Raw genomic sequence first — 23,123 nt, 5'->3', positions numbered from 1 at the left:
TCATGAAGACCAAGAAAGTATTGGGCTGGCTTTCATTTTCGGTGTCATACAATGTAACTTCGGCCGATGCATGCCATTGTTCAAGCCTGTTAATGCCTACTAATGTTGTCCTGTCAAAATCTAAGGTGGCCCATAGTAACAACAAAAATCAAAGGTTGTTTGGGCTGTGTCCAAATTTAATCATAGCCATGGCCCACGAAATAGGAATCGAAGTAGTGTTCCCAGTCCCTGGTGACCTAATTTTAAGCGTTTTGAACAGTCATCACCGTCCACAAGATAACATTACAATTTTACAAATGTAAGTACAGAAGGGTACATGATCCATTTGCAAAAGCTCATTTGGGCAACCCAAGAGTTTTATAACCCTAGCTCCTGGTCATCTGAAAGGTCAACTTTACCCTTGTTTAATGGAATAATTGATGTCTAGAGGGCAAATGGGTACTTTTCTTCATCATTGAACTCAAAGTTAGCTGTGTGCCCAAGTAAGTAAATAATGTTATATATAAATAAACTAAAAGAGAGAGTGAGATCTTTGTCTGCAAATTGCTTGGGGTGGATTATGGTCAGCCTTTGATGGTCATAGTTGGCTTGGACTTAATGCTTTGGTCCCCCAAACACCCTCTCCCCCGTCTCTTTGCTCTCACTCAATGCTCAAATACAGACTTCCCCTTAACGTGCACGCTGGGTTTCTTTCATGTTTGCCAATTCGAAATCTCATGTCCAGATGTGGGTGGCTAATGGGACCCAATTGCCCCAATTCCTTTATTTTCATGAAATCCTGTGCGAAATAAATAACAAAGGTCAGAGACATTATTGGTGCGGTGTTATGGATAACCAGTGGGTGGATTGAACTGAGGATGTGTCACATCTTGGCCGCCACCCATGGTTTCTTAAGTTGATAAATCATTGATTTTTCAACATATATGAAAAGAGTTCCATTAACTTGCTAGATAATCAGCCTTTTCAGTATCCCCTCTAAATATCTTATCCATGCTAAACTCCCTTACTGCATTACAGAGGTCATCAATCTCTGCAAATACAGGCCGAAGTCTCCAAGGCCAACTGTCCATTTTATTACACCAATTTAGTGCCACCTTTGAATCAGATTCGATTATCAGCCATGCACCATCAAACTTCCCTGCTTTGATAAAGATATCTAATGCATGTTTAATAGTATATAATTCAGCCACATTAGAGTCTGGCAACCCTAAAGGGCAAGAGAATAAAGCAACGATCACTCCATTTAAGTCCCTTAATTCACCAGCACGGCCTGTATCTTAGAACTATCAACATTAAGCTTAAAAAAACCAAATTAATTAACTAGTTTTAAAATAAGAAAATATATATATGAAAGGATGAAAATCATTCATACCAATAAATTTTGTATTTACTTGGTAATATTATGTTTATCTTATTCTTGTCTTCGAATGGTTAATGAATAATTAAGTTTGAATTAATGTAATATTTTAATAACTAGAGAATCATTCTTCTAATCTTTTCAATGATTCTTAATTAGGTTTAATTTAATCCTTGGTGTTATCCTATAAGCAACTTGGTACTAGAGAGAGAATAATAATAGATGAGTTAAACTATATAAAATTAAACAGTAATCAAAATTTAGATAGGTTATTTTCGTACAGTAACATGGCTAAGCCAGATTAACATTAAAGATCATCTACAATAACAGACAATTTTGCTCACGATTGCTTGAACTGTTAATAAAATATTAAAAATTTAATATTATAAATGAAAAATAATTAACTTGTGAATAGCAAAAGGACAGCAATATGTAGTATTTTTTACCAGATCATTTTTTTTTTTTTAAGAAAAAGAGAGACTGAGAAAGAATAATGATGGGGTGTTAGGGACAGGAGAAATCCCTTGAAAGACTACAAAATCCAATTGTTCCCTAAGCTTATACTTTGCCTTTATATATATTTTTTCTTTAAACTTATAGTTAAGCTGAGCTGCCCATCACATGCAAGTCTTGTTTACTCTGACACCATTAACGGTTTCTTTCTTTCTTTTTTCCTTTTTTTTTCCTCTTAAAAAACCAAAGAAAGAAGAGTGGAAGTCATGGAACACGCAGCAAAGACAGAGGTGCCCTCGAGAATAAAGCCCAGTCTGGTCTTTCTCTCTGTGTTTTTGAGTATGAGATGGATGTAACTTAGCATGAGACTTCCTTCCACATGGTCTCCTCTTGTCGCTTTCTCTTGGAATTTTCAAGTTCTCTAACAATTTGCTTTTATCAATTGATCATATATCAATTAAGGTGTAATGATAGCAAAAATTGTGTTTTATTTATTTGTCATATGCTGTTGAAACGCTGATTTCAACCTTCAAATATGACCTGAAATGATGATGTCCACTATCAGAGAGCAAAGACTGCATTGATTTGCGCCATTGGATCAGGATACAGATTTCCTGTTGATCAAAGGCCAACGTACAAACATATTTGTAATTAATTTTCTCTTTCCTATATGTTTTCAAAGTCTACTTTTTTCTTGTGTAGGTGCATGAAATTTTTACTTTATACTATACAAAATATGACAAATATGAAAATATATAAAATAATAGTATAATAATGATGAAATAAAGTAAAAGAAGTGGGATTTGGTACTGCATTGGCGAACGGGGCACTAGGGATTCCCTCTTTCTATATGCAAAGGAATGTTAAGTACAGTGTTCAGTGGAATAGTCTCACGTTATGTTCTTTCTTTTCTTGAACCTCTCAACATTCATATCTTCTGCTGCTTTTACCTCACTGTCTTCTTGGATTTTGAATATTTTGTCCTATAGCTCCATACATCCATTCCTTTTTTATTTTTAAAATTTTATTTTAAAATTTATTCAGTTAGCTACTACTCAATTTCAATTATAGACTAGAACCATCTCGTGAAAATTTGATTAACAAATCAAAGATAATATTTTTTCTTGTAATGCTAATCACATATACTCTGTCAGTCATATATAGTAATATTTCAAACCCATCAACAAAGACGGTTCCACCTGCTCGTCGTCTCTTCACTGTTTGTTTCAACTATTCCTTGGAGACAAGAAATGTTGAGTAACTGTGGGAAGATGGTTGGCGTCTCTTCAACTACTAACGGATGGCCACAGGTTTTTCTCTCACTCATTCCCTCTTTCTCAATCAATTATTAGACAAAACATGACTCATTTTTGTTGCTTTGCTTTTGGAAGAGAATATCTACGTTGTGTTGTTGTTTTACCCAAAGAACGCTCATTCAACTCTTTCTTTTTCTCCTTTCTTTTCGTTTCTTCCATTTTTTTTTTGCCCTCTTTGGTTGCAGAATCATATAGATGAGAAAGACTTGATGGCGTCAACAGGTAGGATTATGGAGAAACCAAGCCAAGAACAACAACCACAACAACTGCAGCAGCAGCAGCAGCAACAAGCCCTAAAGTGTCCTCGCTGTGATTCATCAAACACTAAGTTCTGCTACTACAACAACTACAGTTTATCACAGCCAAGACACTTTTGCAAGGCTTGTAAGCGCTATTGGACTAGAGGTGGCACTTTAAGGAATGTTCCTGTGGGTGGTGGATGCAGGAAGAACAAGCGTGTGAAGAGGCCTGCTTCAGCTATTGATGGAGCTTCTCCAACTTCTGGTGCAATTCCTACTCCTCCATCTCAATCCCAACTCGAGGTCTCTTCAACCTCTAGCCACCATATCAACCCTTTGTTTTATGGGTTAGCCAGTAATCCTTCTGATATAAATCTTCCATTTCCTCGTTTTAATTCAAAAGTTTTAGGTGTCCAAACGATCACAGGCTACGATCTCCAGCCTCAATTTAATGCTTTTGGATTAGGGTTTTCTTCTGGGTCTCGGGATACTGGGTCGGGGGATACTGACAATCGAAATGGTTTTAACGCTAACCCGACGAAACAACTCCAGGATGTGGTCACTACAAATCCACTCCTTTCAAGCTATTCTAATATCTTTGGATCCTCATCTTCTAGCACCACCACTACACCAACCATTGCTTCTTTGTTAGCTTCTACTCTTCACCAACACAGATTCATGAATGGTGGTTTTAAAAATACTCAAGCGCCTAACCATTTCCAAGCCTTAGCACCTTTTCAAGATCTTCGAATCACAGGTAATATGGAAAATGGGCTAACGATGAAAGAAGTCAAAGTTGAAGAACCGCAAAGCAGAATGGAATTGGATCTGCCATGCCAGAATCAGCTCGAGCAAATCGGTTTATCTGATCCTGCGGTTTATTGGAATGCAACAAGTGTCGGTGCCTGGCATGATCCAGCAAACATTGGGTCCTCAGTCACTTCTCTGATCTAGCAAAACTAGACTTCTTATTCTTCCAACTGTCTCCCTCTATCTTGGGTCTTTTTTTGTTCTAGCTACTTACTTTCGTTTGATTACCACTGTCATTAGTGGATTCTATAGTCATAGTGGGGGTGGGAAAAGATCTCTAATAAATGAAAGTTGAGTATTGAAGCATGCATGGGAGAAGATTGGATCGGAGCGATCATGTCAGCTGCAAGAATTCAGCCTATAGTTTTATTATCAAAGGTTGGGAATCCCTATTTGCGCTGAGAGGAACCTCGGATCCTCTTCATCTCATCACTGAAGGTATCATCTTCTTCATCAGTCATCAGTCATCAGTCATCACTATCTGCGCTGTGTTGAAGATAGAGGCTTAGCTCCTTTTGCTGCAACTTTTTAGTCCAGTAAGTTTGGCTTCTATTTTGTATGTATATATTGCTTGACATGTTCTTTTTTTTTTCCTAATGTATTGCTATTATTAGGTTGGGTTTTTGGGTTATATGTTGCAATCCACAGTAAAAAATCAGATAAGGAACTATTTTTTTTTCAATTTTTTAGCTTTTCATTTTGTGGTTTTGAGGGGTTGGGGATAATTAATGGTATAGAAGAGAGGGAGATTTGTACCTGCAAACTGCAATGTGAGCACTTATTTGCTATGATTGGTCTGCTTTTGAATTTCTTGTTCTGGGTGCCACTGCTATGAACTTTGGCTGCCTTTTGAAATCAAGAAAAATTTCATGACATCTTTAAACCTCAAAGCTGCAGAGCCAATACTGATAACCACAATATTCAGAATAGGATACATATATATATGTATAATACAATATATACAGGAACTCAGGAAGTATTTATTAAGTTGTATAAGTAATGTATGTATATATATGTATCATGTATGTATAAATATCAGTCTTTGGGACAATTAAATGTAAGACCAGATCGATTCGTCAAGCGAAACTAGGAATAGATTGGCTACTTCTAGTTTAAGAAATAGGATTTTAGTACGCTGGCCTGAGTGCATGCGCTGTTCATTCCCTGCTGGTTTAGGAGTACATTCGAGAGAATAAAGACTGAAAGAGAGAGCTACAGACATTGAGAAACAGTTGAGTTATGCCAGGGATTTTTAGTTGATAGAGCAAAGGGAGATTTAGGTCCACTTGGATTTTAGCAGCTTGGCTGCTTCCAACGAAAACACCAATTCCCTTGCCACTTTCTCTCTTTGTGTTTCTGTGTTGTTTGGACTGGATGTGTTTTGTGTCTGTGAATTTGTGTTTAGAAGAGAAAGGGAAAGATCAGAGGATATGGGACCTATATATTTGTCTTGGGAATTAAGTAATACTCCTAATAATAATAATTTAATTGTTAGATTTGCTCTTAACTACCTTACACTAGCCACTTCATTGCATTTCCTATAAACTATTTTAGGTGAGTCTTTTTAGCGGTTCATGCAGCTAAAGTGATATTCAATAAATTTAAAATTTAAATCTTAATATCCATAATTTTTTATATCTGACAACTGCTTTTTTTTTTTTGTAAAAAATATATATATATCCAATATATTAATTATATCAACTTATTCATAATTTTAATGCATTTAATGTCAAAATATTTCTTGAAATAGCACCTAACAAATGCCTTGCTCAATTAATAAAAAAATCCAAGAAATATTCTTAATTAAAAAAAAATTCCAAGGAATAAAATTTGAGAGTAAACATAGTAGAAGTACATAAATAAAACTTGAAATATTATGTAGAGAACACTTCTTGCATATTTATTTTAGATTTTATGTCTTGGACTCCAAACCCTACTTTGGTGGTGATGTACACTATAAAAGCTGCTATAATCAAATATATGTAGAGAACAGTGCTTGGATATTTTAGATTTTATGTCTTGGACTCCAAACCCTACTTTGGTGGTGATGTGTGCACTTTGAAAGCTGCTAAAATCAAATATTATAAGATTCTCAATACCTTTTCATAGGAGTACTGCTAGAATCCTCATTAACTAGCATGCCAAGGAAAGTAATGAAATTGATCATAGTTGACTTAATCAATTCATTATTAGTATAATTTTAAAATTTTAAAGGTTGTAATGAAATTACAAAAGCATAATTGCATCTGTAAATCAGTGTATTAGAAGTCCATTATTTTGAATTACATTTTTATAAAAGAGTTTGTAGCCTATAAAAAAAAATAAAGATTACAAATGTTGAAATTTAAATTTTAAATTTATTGAATGTTATATTTTAAAGATGACTCATAAATTAATTAGGTTAATCTTCAAATTCATATCTACTTTAAAGAATCATTAGGGTTTTTCTGGTTGCAAAGCATTGCCTTTTGTATCTAACTAATAAGACTAGCTATGGCTAAATCCTCAAAGAAAAATGTCAATCACTCGCAAGAGATACTGATAAGAATCCTCTTGCAGCTTAGAAGTAAATTTAAACGTGGTAGATGCCTAGAACTACCCAAAAAACTAAGTTTATTTGAATGTTGTGTAGGTGACAAACACTTGATATATGCATATGTGTCTTAAAGCAATTTCAACTAATAACTATAGCTACATTCCCAATATCCTGGCCAATTCCCATCTTTAATTATGTATTTATATTGAAAAATAAATAAATTGAAAAAAATACATTAATAACGTCTGGGAAATTAACTCAAAGTTCTTAACTTGCTTTGAAGTGTGTAGAATTAGATACAGGTTGTGAAAGGATATGTATATGTATATATATATATATATATATATATTCTATGTGGAGTAATTAGAGTACCAACTTTGGCTAATTGCTCAACAGCCCATGTTGTGACTTGCTTGATTCCATCAAATTAAATTATCCTTATTTGTTAGAATTCGAAAACATTTTATCACTTTCTTGATGTGGGCTAATTTAGCTTCTAAATGCTTTTTTTTTTTTTTAAAAAAAAGGTTTCTAATTGCTCTGAGTTATTAGTTTATATTATGTTTTAATAAAAGGGAGTCAAAATTTGATTGTTTTTAGTCTATATATTTAATCTGTTGTTTGTTGATATAGTTTACTCCTTCAATATGATATATGAACTTTAGGTAGTTTTTGCTAAAACTAATTAAACTATTTTGATATTTTTCTGTGCAACACAACCGGAGAATGTTTTCTCCCCTCCCATCTAACCAATGTAGGAATCTCAAGTGGTAATCATTGGATTTTCTGGTGAAGGAAGAGACTTGGGTACAAGCTCAAGTACTTGTTTAAGCTTTAATTCTCTATTATTCTTGTATATTAAGAATGGAAAAAAAAAATGAAAGCATTTACACTGTTAAACCATTGAAAAGGGGGATCTTATAGATGCATACTGTGTGGCAGTGGTGGAGGTGATGAGGAAACCATATATATGCAAATTAAACGATGGCAAATGGGACAAGTACCTAATGAATGCATGGTGAAATGATGGCCTGTCAAATAAGGAAAAGGAGAAACTACCAATATGGGCTTCTATTTTTCAGAATCAATTTTATCTACTACTATATATATATATATATATATATATATATATATATACTAGTTGGTTGGGTTTAGCCATGGTCCTTCGTAATACACAACGTAGTCTCTAGGAAAGGAGGCAGTGGAGTGCAGAGTACTGCTGCCAATGCTGGCGGGCCGGGAGTTCCACTTGTCCCATTGCTTTCATTGGTAACTTGTAGCATACGTCTGAATGTCTGGGGGAACCAACTTCATCTTTTACTACTCTTATCAGCTTAAATTTATTTCAGTTTTAGATTTACTTGCATGTTTCAGAATCCTCAGACTGACAAAACCCTGATCCATCATCCATGGAAAAAAAGCGGCTGACTGTCTATGGTTGAGCTCATCTCTACATTAATTTCATGTTACCCAGGCTCTTGAGTTGTAAAAAATTATTTAATGCATATCATATGCGGGCTTGGTACTGGGTCCAATCGTGAATCAACCATAACCACCCTGATCTCAATTGGGTATTCTAAGTTGAAAACGTTTTGTGAAAAGAAAAAAAGTTCAAGTCCATAAATCAGCAGTCCTTTTTGTTGAAATTTACAGCCAGCCATATCCCGAAAACTTAGAACAACAAAATTTTCATCTTTTTGACCGTGGCTCAATAGTTTGCAACAAATTTCCTTTGTGTTGCTATCACATACACTTCACCATATGTCCATATCTGACATAATCAGTACATGACTATTAGACAGAGGATCTCACTCAGTTTCACTAATTTTGGTGTTGACAATGAGAGTTCACAAATTTTATTATTAATTATAAAGAATAAAGAATCAATATTAAAAAAAAAAAACCAAATCAGTCTCAATCGAAAGGTTCTAAAATCCACCAACTACATTACCACATAGTAATAATTTAATTTAATTTAACTTATCAAATATTGTATTGCAAGCATGACCAAATTATTATTTTGGAAACCATAGGGAAGAGGACAAGTAGCCCAATACAAGTAAAATATGGGCAGGACATGAACAGTTGAAGAATGAATTTAATTATGACGGAAACTGTGATCTCATACTCGACTTCACACACCACTTTGAGAGAATATATAACGACTAAGGCAAGAATGCTTGTGGGGAAAGTCGCATTTTTGGGCGTGTGACATTGGCCTATCTTCTTTTCTTTTATCAGGAATAAAGCTAGCCAAAGACTATGACATAGCAAGCTGTTTTGCTGACCAGAATGATCATAATTCACAGCGAAAGGCATGGCCAGTCCACAAAGACCATTTGTCCTGGAAGTTGAAAAACAAAACCCCCTGACTAAATGATGGGGGAATGTCACCTTTGAGTCCCATACCGATGTGATGTTTGATATGAAGTGGAGAAACCCACTAATGCATCCTAATAATTTATAGTTTTGTCAAAAAGAGGTGAAAAAAATTAGTTGGGGCCAGAAGTACTCAAGTCTCAACATTATGGAAATGTAGATGTGGTGTTCAATCTAAACACTGGGTTGTTTCTCAATGCATTTGTCACCAAAAAACCCTTTAAAAGGGATTTTTGGCAAAACAACAAAGAAAGAAAGCTAAGTGCAAAAAGATGATCCACTTCTTTCTGCCCACATGCCATGAGATACTTTTGTCATCGAATGAAAGCAAAGTTAGCAGCCCAATGGCCACTATGGAAAGTTTCTTAGAAACCTCCTATGACCTCGACGTGAAATGTCTACTAGCAGGAAAACAGGACCACCCTTATTATTAATTCCTTAGCCCAGAAACTAACTTTGATAGGTAGGAATGTTAATCTTACGATAAAAAATTTGATTTTTTATTTAAATAAGATGAAAATAAATATTATATTATGAATATGGAAACGTAAAATGAGAATAAATATGATTTTAAAATTTTATTGAATATGAAGATAAAGATGAGTAAATAACATTATTTCATATTTATACCTTATATATATTTTTATATATTTAGTAAATATATTTTTTATTAAATGATATAAATTATTATTTTAGATTAATTTAAATTAATTTATTTTTTAATGAAAAAAATATATTAATATATATTTATAAAAAATTATCTAAATATACAAAATAAAAATAAAATAAATTTTTATTTTTATTTTTTAAAAAAACTATGAAGATAAAAATTATTCATACTTATTAAATATCCAATGGAATGAGGATGAGAATAAGAATAAATTTAAAATATTTGTTGGGTATGAATATTAAATTAAATAAATTATATAAATCCAAAAATAAAAATGAAGAATGCTTTACTTATTCCATATCATATCCATTAACATTTTTACAATACGTGTACAATTTTTCAATATGAAATCGAGTTTATAGTCTCATCATTTTTTTCTAACGAAAAATTTGATAAGATGTACAATATATACGGATAATTTGGTAAAAAAAAATAGATGTTGTCTAGGATCTATATGTTGTAATTGTACTTTATACCTAAATTCTTTGTAAAAGGGCCTTGGAATTTTTAGTTTCACTTGATTATTAATATAACATATATATTCTAAATATATTTTTAATATATCACGGTCCAAAACAATAAAAGGGTAGGCTGGTGAAGAATTTAATATCATGGATTAGTAATAATGGGGTGAGTTGATTTGCCTCTCATGGTGAATGGTGATGCAATCTCTTTCTAATACTATAAATATTTTTTAATGCTGGTGTGGTATCCCGGAGAGGTCCTCACTGTTTATATTCTCTGGACAGAGATCTCACCATGGCAGACCACAGATTTGCTTTACTTGGAAACCACAATACCCACCTCCACGTCTCCTACCAATGTATTCGTTGATCATCATTTTCGATCTTAATTCCATCTTCTAGATTGAATAAATCAAACACACATTCTTTTTTAAAGCTACTTATAGTTTAGTATTATACCTTTCCTTTCGGGAAGGTCAAATAACCTACTTCAACTTTATGTAGGTTTGAATTTCACTATATTTTAAATACAGTATAATTGAATTTAACATATCATTATTTAAATTTAAATATTTATTTTAATAAAATTTATTTAATATAAATTTTTTAATATTAAAAAAAATATTATTATTATTTTTAATATTATCAAAATCAATCTCAACCCTTATCGTAAGATATCTAGTCACTCCAAATATTATACGTCCCCCACCAAATCCAATATGACTGATGATGAGATCAAATTGACAATTTCTAGGCCCAAATACGTATATTTTGCAGATGATGAAACAAACTCATGCACACGCGTGTCACGGGCTTGGAACTTAAATCTACTTGATTTGGCCATCTGATGCCTGAGTCTTAGTCTTAGTCTTTGTGGTGCGCGCAGGGACGTAACACGTGCATAATAATAAGACTGATTTATCCACAACAATGAGCATTTCAAGTTTAACTTAAACTTCTTTCTATGATTCTATCAGTTTAATTATTATTATGTGGAAACAGTTATAGAAAAAGAATCCAAGTCATATTTGTTGTCTTTGGGTGATTGGGTTTGTCTAACAACTTTGACAAAGACATCAGCTTTACTATCCATGCACGCTTTGCCCATTCTTGCTTCTCTCTCTGATCTTTTATGACTTTGTTCTTTTGCAAACCCTACTTAGCTACAAAGTAAAGTCACTTGCTTTTTCTGAACGGAAACTAATAAGATGTTTTCACGCAAAAAAGCAGAAGTAAAAACAATCACAATAGCTCAAACATGAAATTTATACTCGCCTTATAACATCAAAAACTTCAAAAACATCCAAACCCAACCCGGAATATAACATAAAAACAAATGGCTATTAATTTTTCCGCTATTCTTTCATTTACAGGAAGGAACACAAACATTTCTAAATGCTCTCTAAATTCATTTCCTCAAGTTGAACTAGATTATAATTAACCAACCCAACAACAGCAGCTAAACGGACAATCAATGATGCAATATTAGATATGCGAGGTTCAATGGCTTTTTGCATACACAAGGCAAAATGTTGTCCTTCCAAATTATTAAATTGTCCACCTTTAGGCGCTTCTTTTGGAGGGAGTACAGCAGTGGCTGAAGAAAAAACACTATGGTGCACCATAACCTGGACGATCAGGCCATTGATTTGGATTCAAAGAAGAAGAACCAGTGGTGTTGCTGGTGTTAGTGTTGCCAGCGGTGCTTGTGCTGCTGTTATTGTTGATACTCCACAAAGTCGCTTCAGAGACTGTAGGATTACTATTGTTGATGAAACTTTGATGCCAGCTCTGCTGAGAAGAATTACCTGCAGCAGACCTGCTAGACTGAATTAAGCCCTCTTGAGTAGATGGGTACATATTTACAGTCTTTTCTCGATTAAACATTTGAAAGAAATGAGTTTGCTGAATTGGCTGATGCTGTTGTGACCCAAAAGAAGGGACAACATATCCCTGCAAAAGACCCAAATTTGAAGAACCACCCAAGTCACCACCACCAATACTTAGAGCTTGATTGAGAGGCTGATTAAAAGGTTGCGGTTGGTTCATTGACTGAATTGCAGCCAAAGATGACAAGAACCCACCACCAGGATAATACGATCCCACTGAAGAAATAGCAGATGATGAAGCCAAGCTATCAGATTCTTTAGTTCTCAAAGCAGAACTTGCGCTAATGATCATTGGATTAGAAGAGATCATACTTTGTGGTGATGTCAAGTTTTGTTGCTGAGCTTGCTGCTGAGGTATCTGTGGCTGAAAGCTTGAATTTTCACCAGAAGAAGAAGCCTTTGTGCGCTTTCCTTTCCTGCAACCACCTCCCACAGGCACGTTCCTTAGGGTTCCACCTTGAGTCCAGTATCTTCTACAAGTCTTGCAGAAATAACGAGGCTGCGATAGACTGTAATTGTTGTAGTAACAAAACTTTGTATTAAGAGACTCACAACGAGGACACTTTTGAGTTGGGTGCGGTTGTTGCTGCTGCAGCGGCGGCGGCGGCTGTTGATTCTCGCCCGTCAAAGGCTTCATTAATCTCCGATCTTGCTGTTGATGCTGCTTCATGTCTTGATCACTCCCTCCCCCTCCTCTATCTTGCTGCATCACTACAGCTATATAGTCTTCTTTCTGATTGTGGTGCTGTTGCTAATTTTTAAAATTCTTTTTTTGTTAATCTGATATGGAATGAAGATTTTGGGCTTGCTTTGGTTTGGTGTTGGGTTTGGTGCATGAAGTTTTTGGGATGAGGCCTGAGATATAGAGGAGAGGCGTTTCAGATATAGAGCTGTATGATAACTCTACGTGTCTACCTCTGGTTCTTGAGAATCTCCACTGTACAAACAAAACCACGGCCATCGTTACCTTGTTACCCTGTCTTCATGCCTGTTTTCTGTTCCTTTTGTCCCTCTTATACCAAGCCACCTCAACAAAACCATGGCTCTTACCAAGTCTCAAATATTTAACTTTTTTTTTCAGCAAAAAACCAAATCGTAATCAACAACCTAAATTATGAAAATATTCCCTTAAAACCCAACAAAATCTCTCCAGATTGCCATCTCCACAAAGAGGAGGGAGATCACATTCTAATTATGTACATGTAAATTTTTATATATATCTAGCTACTTAATTAGATACGCAGAATTGATGTGAATATGTAGAAAGCGAGGGAGTGACTGACTGACCTGCTTTTATGAGACGTAAAAGAAGAGAAGATGTACGAGTGTCGGGCGTGGACAAAGTCCACTAAGGAAAGGTCTCAATGTGGAGTGAAAAGAGATAGAAACAGAGAAAGATTTTAACAGATAAAAAGAAAAAGGACAACTGGGAGGTTTGCTGGTTCAGTGAAACTACAGTTGATTATAGAGAAATGGGTGTGTTTACATCTCAAACACACAAATCCAGGAAGAAATATCTAATAAAGAAAGGACCAAGAGAAAACCCGAGTTGCTTCACCTGATTCATCATCATCAGCAGCCAATACACAACAGATTAAATGGCAAAAAAAACAACAAAAGATTGTGTTTTTTGTGACAGCCAAAGAGGTTCTGGTGGCCTAATAAGAAATGCAAAATACAGAGAGGGACAAGGAATTTAAGTGAGAGATGTGTAGCTAGCTACATAGGAGAGACAATATAATAGGGAATGGACCAAAAAGCAGTATCAGATAGGCGGCGCTGCCATAGAAAGGGTAGCGTGGCGGTCGGCAATGGGGTGGTGGGCTGTGTCAGACCTCAGCTAACACTGGTTTCTTTTGTTTTCTTCCGTTTTCCTTTCCCTAACCTGTCTTTCTCTGTCATTCCACTTTCATATTTCGGTTTCTGAACAATATCTCTCCTCTCTAACAGTATTGTTTTAATAATATTTATTAATTTCCACTATTATTATTATATTTTTTATTTCGGTGTGCATGCCATTGGAGGATTACGTTGACAACCTTGACACCGTTTTGCCGAAAGACTATTATGTCCTCGTTAGCTGTTTGATTTGCTTTGACCGGCAACCTTGTTCTTCTTCTAATTTAAAGTAAAATTCATTTAATTTTAATAATAAAAATTCAAATTCGGATAATATCAAGTGCTAAAAAAATTAAAATCATTATTTCATTAATGTGCTCGTTCAATGGTCGAATTATCTGATTAAATTCAAAAATTCGATCAAAAAAATTTAAACAAAAAATAAAAATTCATTAAACGTATTTGAATATAATTTTTAAATTCATTTAAATTTTAAATTAAATATTAAATAAAAAATTTAAAATTTGATTCCATCCACATCCACATATATATTAAAATTTATATATATATGTATGAATTATATATAAATTCATTTATATAATATAAATAAAATATATAAAATATATATAATTTTAATTTTAATTTATACATATGAATTAAATATAATTTTATCAAATATAATTTAATTATTTTTTATTTTTATTATATAAATTAAATTTACTAAATTGATTTAAAATTTAATTTTTAAAAATTTTGAGATTCAAAATTTTAAACTGTTGAATAAATATAGAATTGTTAATATTAAATATAAATTCCATCCGAATTGAAGCCGGGGTCATGTACACCTCTATTCATAAGCTATTAATTAGCTAAATCGCCGTTGTCATTGGGGGTTACAACTGCTCCCCTAGGCCTCCACTTTGACTCCTGGACGACAAAACACTAGCGTATCTATTGTTTCACTTCCGTTCCATTTGGGATTTGGTCTTGGTCAAGGGAAAAAACACACGACCTTTCTGTGGAGCCCCCTTCCCACGCGGTCCCCTAGGTGGCTAGGTTGTTAATTATCTTGCCTCGTTGATGTTTGCTATTCATGATTTGTATGACCCCATCTTCACCTTACTTGAAAAATGGGATTGTACTTTATGGGCTTATGTCTTTCTTTGGGCTGTTGTCTTACCACTATTTCAAAAGCCGGGCCTGTTTTGGTCACTTTATTTTGGTCATATTGACCAAAGCAATTTAAGCTTCGGGGTTGTTACTGCCACTTATAAACCAAGAATCTGATGTTTAAACAAGTGCAAAGCTCGAAAGTTGAAAGCAGGGAAAAGAGAAAAACAAAGTAGAAGCCTAAACCACCTCCAAACCCATATATTTTGAAAGGATTTTGTGTTCAATTATCACATGCACTCTTCACCTGGCTGGCTTCAAATATTCAAGCAAGCAGCTGTACTCTAGCCTTTCTGAACTAAAATCGAAGCAATGAAATAAAACCCGACTTCTAAAGGTGTTCCTCCTCTTCTTATTATAACTGCACTGGTCTTTTTAAATATGAATGATAGTAAAACTTTTGCAGATTAATGTTGAGAAAAATATTAACTTCCCATGCTTACATAAACACTGTGATAACCATTAGGCCACTGCCACTGACTTATTTGCATTGTAAAATAGAACCATAACATCAAAGAAAGAAAACCCATCAAACTCCTTTTCAATATTTCCTCTCATCCTCTGCTCTTCGGGCACGCCTCCTCAATTTCACAGCATCGTCGTCCATCCTCTGCTCCCTGAACCGTCTGCTTTGCCTTTTCTCCTATAGTTTGCACCGTCTCTGAGGCCTTACTGGCCACAGAACCCGCTATCTCCTCAGTCTTCTCCTTCACATCGTGTGCTTTTTCTTTAGTTTTCTCCGTCAGTTCATATGCAGTTTGTGAAGATTTCTCTGTACCTTCTTTGGCCTTCTCCTTCGTCTCCTGTGTATATTCTTTGGCCTTCTCTTTTGGGCTTTGGGCAGTCTGGGATGCTTTCGTGTTCCCTCTTGCGCCATTTCCTTGGTCTCCTGCGCATACTCTTTTCCTTTCTGTTTCGCTTTCTCTTTGGCGTTTTGGGCAGTCTCGGCCGCTGTGTTTGTTACTTCTTTTGCCTTCTCAGCGGCCGATTCAGCGGTTTCTTTTGTTTTCTCCTTGGTTTTGTGTGCGTATTCTATGGCTTTCTCCTTTGCTTCATGTGCTTGTTCTTTTGCTCTTTCTATGGCTTATTCAGAGTCATCTTCCACTACATAGGTCATTTCAGCTTCTTCATCGGATGAGGAATCCTTGTCCCTGTAGGCCATGTCAGCTTTAGAGTCTTTTTCTTCATATGCATTAATTCTGCCCCTGAAATTTCACAAAAAAAAAAAAAAACTCCACGATATTAATCAGAATTCAGAACAAACGGCTTCTACAACAAACCAAAAAGTGTTAAGCCATCAAATAATCACTTGAAATTCCATAAAAGACATTCAAAGTGAAGAACAAAGCAAAGACTCGGCTAGGTTAGTGGTTTTACCTTAGGGTGTTTGGAAGCAGCGGTAGTGAAGCAGACTCGTGAGACTTTGCGGGAGGATCTAAGAAAAAGAGTTTGAGGGAACGCTTTCGAAACCCTGAACATCGCGATCTTGGCTATGAACGTGGTTGCCATTATTGAGGATCTTTACTTTCTCCTTGCGAACGGTCTCTTCTTGAGCATAGTTTCTTAGTTCTCCCTTCCCCTTTTCTTGGCCATGCAGACTATATGGAAGCGGAAAACGAGAAGGTGGCAGCCCAACTGACTGACAGGTTTTAGCACTAATGCCACGAGTTGGACATGTGTAATTTTTAGGGTCTTGGTGGCTTCAACAAGTAATCACATGTTTCTTTCCTTTTTCCACATACATTTTATGGTTACAAAATTTAGAAAAAAAAAAAAAGAAAAGAAAACCATCCAGGCCCTGGGGTCCAGGTTTTTCTGGCGAAATCAACCATGAAAATTTTTAAGTAAATTAATGACATTTTTATTAAAAATTATCCAATAACAACTAAAATGACCAAATTTATAAATTAAAATATATTATTTCATAAATTAAGTATATAAATTTTTAAAAAATATATTTTAAACAAATATTTTTATTAAAATTTTGAAAAATTATATTTAAATAAATACTGATAAAATTTTAATTATAAAAGATATTTTTACATTGTCCGATGGACTCAAGCCTGAAAAGTTGGGTCTAGGTTGATATATATTGGGCCAAATGATGCAGCTGTGTGTTAGGTCCATGACCATCCAATCTCTGTCAGTATAAACAACCGATTAGGCCATTACATTTCTGTAGCCGTGTTGGTGTCCGCTACCATGGGCCAAGGGAGATTCATTTTTGTGACTGGACAATGATACTGAGCCTCAGTTTGAACTCAGAACTTCATTCGAGTGGAGACCAAAGCTTGAACTGACCTACTTTGAACAATTGTAACGGTTCAATGGTATTCAGCACAAGACAGCAAAAAGACGAGTGCTTTGCTGATATAGGGAGTTCAGTTTTTGCTGAAAAAATTGGTGTGAGACTGTAAACCATGGCTAAGGTCCGCAACTGTTGGTCTCGAATTGAAGAATCACATGACACATGTTATAAATCAGCATAGGTGATACTTTAACACTGTGATAGATGTAAGTCTGCTTTGTTCCAAAGATAGCAAAACATCTTATGTTAGGACAGTTATGACAGCTTCAACGTGAAAACATTACTAGGATGTTTGCCTTCATGGAATTCAGATTTATTGTAACTATAGTTAAGAAGGGAGCATCTTGGCATGTGTTTGGCAGCCTCTTATTGTAGTTTAGATCACACTATAGTTTCTTGGTTTTACAATTTGCAGGACTCTGCCTGTTAAGGTGTTGCTTTGCAGGTTTCAGATTGGTTTAACCAACAATAAATTACAACTTGTTCTAATACCTTCATGTTGAATGGCTTTCTTGATCCTGAAATTTTTATACTTGGAATATGGCGCTGCCATGATTCCCCATCGCTAAGTTTTCCAACTCCCTCAACTTTCCAACTTCAACGGCATATGATTTCTGATTTGTGTTTTACACAATTTTGCCATGCATTGATTACCAATAACATGGAAGGGTAGCATCTTTTCAGTTCATTTTCTCAAATCTTCACCTCATGAGCAGGATCATATCGAAGAACGACCTTTGAATCTATTCATTTGTTTATACGAAAGAACAGAAGAATTGCTCACCTCATAAAACTGACGATGATAATCAATACTTATATTCCATTAGTTTTCTCTATTCTGTTCCTTTTGAGCTCTTTAATGTATCAAACTTGTACCAAATAAGAAATTTTCTTTTCCACAGGTTGAACTTAACGCTAGGTTTTGATCCTTCATGCAATAAGAAAGCTGGATATGGCTTCCTGATTGGCATGGCACCGAAATGGAGCGCATGATGGACACCTTGAAGTTAACACTCACAGCAGAGGCATTACCTAAATCCAATTTTGAAAATAAAAAACTAGAGATATATTATTGTTATTAGAACAATTTATTGTATATATCTTTAAGAAATATAGACTAGGTAGTAGTATTTTTTGCTATTTTTGCAGGTTGCCTCTAATCTTATGCAAGATTGTGGGACAACTAGCTACTTAAGAGGAAGCCATCCGCTGTGGAATAGCAATGGTATCATATCAGGCACCTTTTCTCTTATAAAGTTTAAAACTAAAATCCCAACCCACCAACCACTTAGTTCAATGCATAAGGTTGCCTTTGGATAGAGATTGCAGAATTAATAAGAGGCCATGAATAAATATAAGTTAGCCAAGGATGCATGATGTTTTATGTAAAATGAACCCAATACTGCCACATTTAAACCAAAGGTGGCGCCAACTCTTTCAGTGGTCAGATGGGTATCCCAAAACCGCCTTTCGCCGGCCACCTGTCACCCACCCCACTCCATTGGCAACCTCTCATCATGCTTCACTCTCATTACTCTCCCTGCCTCTCTCTCTCTCTCTATAGGTATATGCAATTTCGTGGCCTTTTCTCTCTCCACACCGGTCCCTCTGCACCACTTGACCCGTTTCTCGTACTTTTCCCACATTTGGACTCACCCTCCTGGCAGCATCTTACATCCCCGCGACCTTCTTGAACCAGACATTATACTCACTACAAACACAAAATAAGAACACATACAAAGTACATTCTCATCTACCATCTCTGATCACTAGCAGTACAATCCCCTAAACTCATCATCACATTGCACCTTTTTCCTGATGGAGAACTCTTACGTACCTTTTTCCTCCACCACCACCACCACCACAACCAACAATACCACCCTGAGGCAACCAAACATGGGTGGTTGGTCTCAGAATTCCGAGTTTTCCATCTATGAACCAATGAACTCAAAAAACTTCAGTTCGACACCCTTAACAACAGCTTCAAACTCTCACTTTCATCATCCACCACAGTTTGTGGTACCTTACCAAGGCCTGCAACTCCCATACAGAAATCCCATAGAGCAAGCTGGCCATTCTTTAGAATATACTGTGCATCCCATCTTTCTGGGGCAGAATGGGATTGAGTTTGGGGTATCCAGTTTGATTCATGCTGGTAAGGGGGTGCAAGGATCATGTTTCATGCAAGTAAACGGGCTATCGAAGGAACAAGAGAGAAGAATTCTGGATCCTTATACAACAAAGATTGCAAGGATTAATAGAAAGCTGGCACGCCAAAGAAGCCTTAGTTTGCAAAGAAATGCTTCTTCAGTTCAGCTCAGGTGGATGCGATGAGACTGACCAGCTCAGGCGCTGAATCTGATGTGAGTAACAACAATGATACCAAAAGGGATCTGTACAAGTTTTGTACACCAGATAACAAGGTGCATTTTGAAAAGTGTTCATCTTTGATTTTCGATCGTGTTTTTTCCTTGTCAATTAATGGTATTTGGGCGTATTGTTCTCATAATCTTGAGTGGTGAGTGAGATTGTTTAACTTGGGAATTGGGATGCAAAGACTTAGAGTATTGCTGAGGAAAGAGTTAAAGAACAGTGATGTTGGGTGCCTTGGGAGAATTGTCCTTCCAAAGGTAAGGTTTACTTGATCCATGAGGGTATTCTGAAGGCCTCTTCTTCCACCTCTGATCCTGTTTGTTTAGTTTTCAGCTCTATATATATATACTCCTTTTTTGACCCCCTAAGTGAATTTTGAAAGAAGAGAAAGAAGTCAGCCAACCAATAACTATTCCTTCATTTGCTCTCATTGACTACTGCAACATTGTTGTCAACTAGATTGAGCAATAACTAATCAATCCTTTCTTGACTTCTCGATTCTTGCACAAAAAAAGTTACAGTACAAAGAAAAGAATGAGTTAATAGTCTTGTCAAGGCATTATCTTCTAATGCTACTATGTTCTTCTCTAAAATGTCATAGCCTTTAGTCTTAAGCGTTAGCTAACGTGTCTACCTGCAATTTATAATCCAGAGAGAGGCAGAGGTAAATCTTCCAACACTCTCTAATAAAGAAGGCATCCAAGTCATGATCAAAGATGTATACTCTAACCAAGTGTGGACCCTCAAATACAAGTAAGAATATTGCTGGTATATAATTTAATTTTGGTGTATATTTACTCTTTATTTCCTTTGGAAATGCTACATAAAGATGTTGAACCCACATAGAAATGTTTTTTTGTTCATTGATGTCACATGTTCTGGTCAAATAATAAGAGTAGAATGTATGTGCTTGCAAACACAGGTAAACCCTTCATTCCAAACTCTTTCAAACACAGGTAAACCCTTCATTCCAAACTCTTTCTTTTTGTTGTTACTTGCATTTCATTATGTTCATAATCTCTTTTCTTTTCAATTCACCAGGGGATTTTGCAAAGCAAAATGGACTGGAAATTGGAGATTCCCTTACCCTTTATGAAGATGAAAGCAAGAATCTCGTGAGTCTTTCTTCCTAAATACCATGATACTAGTAATTAAGATTTTGTTGATAATTGGAAGTGGGATTTGAACATGGAAAGGGTAAAAAGGTTTTAGCTTAACCGGAGGACAGTAATGCCCTTGCCTTTGGAAGGATGTGAATGGAAAAGGACAAGAATGGACAAAATCGCATAGCTTTAATTGACACGTAACAGATTATGCGCTGGCAGTAGACTTACCTTTTAGAAGACAGATAGATCAGGCACGTGCGTAGCACGAGTGATGTAGCTTTGTGGGGCTGAGCAACGGTTCCTTAGTAGCTGAGCTGGACTGTACTAGGATATTGTCCTAGCATCACAACCGTACATATTCATTACTCTGTCTTATATCAGCACTGTTCCTCCTGACAGAATACTCAAATATAGACAAAATTTGTTGGAATCCGTTTTCTTGTTGAACTTTTGAAGAAAATGGGGAAGTGCTTCTTTTTAATGTTCTTTTTCTAACTTCTATATAACGTAAGAGGGATCTCAATTCTCACCATATTGAGAAACAAGAACACCCTGAATGTGCCATGGCACTGAAATTCATCTAAAATGCATTAACGGATGTTTGTATTGCTTAACTGTCAGTATTTCTCCATAATAAAGGTGGGAAGGATTGCTGCCGAACCTTCAAAAGATCAGCACTCTGACAATGAAAACGACAACAAGGACAACCACCACATGTATTACTTGCCATCTACTTGCCAATCTAGAGATGATGAAGAAACATCATTTGAATTACTTATAGAACAACTCAAACGCAAGGAACAACAAGAACCTAACGACCACCTTATGACTTTGCCTATGGATGCTGCTTATTTGCATAGACTGCCCGAGGAAGCCAGACATCTTCTATCCGACGGTATTGGTAGCAGAGAAACCTACGGCGGAATAACTGCAAAAAAACTGCAAACCTCGTCGACTTTGTTACGAGGTAAGGTGAGAAGTATAGATGATATTCAGATCAACTTCGACGACTGCTATGGCGGTCTTGACATCCTACCTGATGTCAATCATTACCAATTTTCACTTTGAGCATGTCATTAACAAGCTTCACGGCCTTGAAGAATTTATAGTCAACTAGTAATTTGTTCTTTGTTTTTCTTTGACAAATACACCATTGTTTCTGGGTTTGAGAAGGGTATAGGAATTTTTTTGGTTCTTTTTGAAACTAGGCATTAGGATAGAGAACATTAAACCTTTCTCTTGTTTTGATGTGCAGGAGAGGAGGAACTTAGTGCCCGTTTGAATGCTTAACTTGTTTCTTCAATGTAAATGATCTCCAAATTAGGATAAAAAATTAAAACAAATTATACCTTAGAATTCTGTCATTTACTCTGTTGTGACCATAATTGATGCTTATGAACATGAGTGTTATTTGATCTTTGATGATGACACTATCAATTATGAGATTGACCTGTGAAATAAACTTCAGTGATAATGTTACTTGTGAAGTTGAGTTTCTAGTACGGTGGAACTGGAACCAAAGTTAATTTTCACAAGATCATGACTAACCTAAACAATATGTATGATCTTCTCCCAAACCCAACAGAGATTTCTTTTAATTTCAAGTATGATATCTTATGATTAAAAGCTCAATGTCAAGTTTCCAAAACTTGACTCTCATTAAAATTCATACTTCATGCATATTTTGGAAAAAAAAAAATCCTCAAAATTGACCATTGTTTTCGGTGTGATACAATGATACTTTTTTTTCTTTTCTTCATGTACATGAGAAAGAGAACAAATGTAACTAATCAAGTCGAGTTGAGTTAATACATTAAAAAATTTGAGCTTGAGTTCGGCTCTCAACTTGAGGTTCGATACTTGACTCGAATTCGATCGAGTTTCATTTTTTTAATTCGAGTTCGATTTGTGATCGAAATCAAATTACTCGAATTCGTTCGATTAATATGTTAAAATAAACTTAATTTTTATATTTGATAAGAGTTTAATTATTTGTGCACGAACTCGAACTTGAATTCGAGATATTTCATTAATTAAAATAATAATAAAATTTTAAATATAAAAAATTTGATTAAACTCACTAGTTACTCGAATCGAGTATAAGAATACTTAAATTCAACTCGATCGATAAATCAAATTACTCGAACTCGAATCCAATTCAATAATAATTAAATCAAATTTAAATTTTATTTGAATAGAACCTGAATAACTTAT

General features: G+C 35.3%; 3 protein-coding genes and 1 pseudogene across 4 annotated transcripts; 2 read left to right on the top strand and 2 right to left on the bottom strand.

The window, feature by feature from the left end:
* Positions 1-2,697: 2,697 nt before the first annotated feature.
* Positions 2,698-4,982, top strand: LOC111280991 (dof zinc finger protein DOF1.4-like). Its single transcript, XM_022868555.2, has 2 exons — positions 2,698-3,120; positions 3,312-4,982. Exons 1-2 carry the CDS (start codon positions 3,061-3,063, stop codon positions 4,317-4,319), a joined length of 1,068 nt encoding a protein of 355 aa, XP_022724290.2. The 5' UTR covers positions 2,698-3,060; the 3' UTR covers positions 4,320-4,982.
* A 6,564-nt stretch (positions 4,983-11,546) lies between these two features.
* On the bottom strand, positions 11,547-14,210 carry LOC111281032 (uncharacterized). Of its 2 annotated transcripts, XM_022868589.2 has the most exons (2): positions 12,426-14,057; positions 11,547-12,329 (listed from the first exon to the last, which is right to left on the bottom strand). In XM_022868589.2, exons 1-2 carry the CDS (start codon positions 12,820-12,822, stop codon positions 11,836-11,838), a joined length of 891 nt encoding a protein of 296 aa, XP_022724324.1. In that variant the 5' UTR covers positions 12,823-14,057; the 3' UTR covers positions 11,547-11,835. The 2 variants fall into 2 exon arrangements, with proteins under 2 accessions (XP_022724324.1, XP_022724323.1); XM_022868588.2 differs by having other exon boundaries at positions 11,547-14,210.
* A 756-nt stretch (positions 14,211-14,966) lies between these two features.
* LOC111280532 (uncharacterized) lies at positions 14,967-17,544 on the bottom strand. Its single transcript, XM_089757044.1, has 4 exons — positions 17,408-17,544; positions 16,593-16,822; positions 16,022-16,205; positions 14,967-15,956 (listed from the first exon to the last, which is right to left on the bottom strand). The coding sequence occupies exons 1-4, from the start codon at positions 17,542-17,544 to the stop codon at positions 15,677-15,679; spliced, it is 831 nt and encodes a 276-aa protein (XP_089613170.1). The 3' UTR covers positions 14,967-15,676.
* Positions 17,545-19,042: 1,498 nt separating this feature from the next.
* LOC111281180 (uncharacterized) lies at positions 19,043-22,451 on the top strand (annotated as a pseudogene).
* The last annotated feature ends 672 nt before the right edge of the window (positions 22,452-23,123 follow it).

This window comes from Durio zibethinus, chromosome 28 (genome assembly GCF_047325235.1).
Source record: "Durio zibethinus cultivar Kanyao isolate XHJ-2024 chromosome 28, ASM4732523v1, whole genome shotgun sequence".
Lineage (NCBI taxonomy): Eukaryota > Viridiplantae > Streptophyta > Magnoliopsida > Malvales > Malvaceae > Durio > Durio zibethinus.
This window is presented reverse-complemented; position numbering and strand designations above follow the sequence as displayed.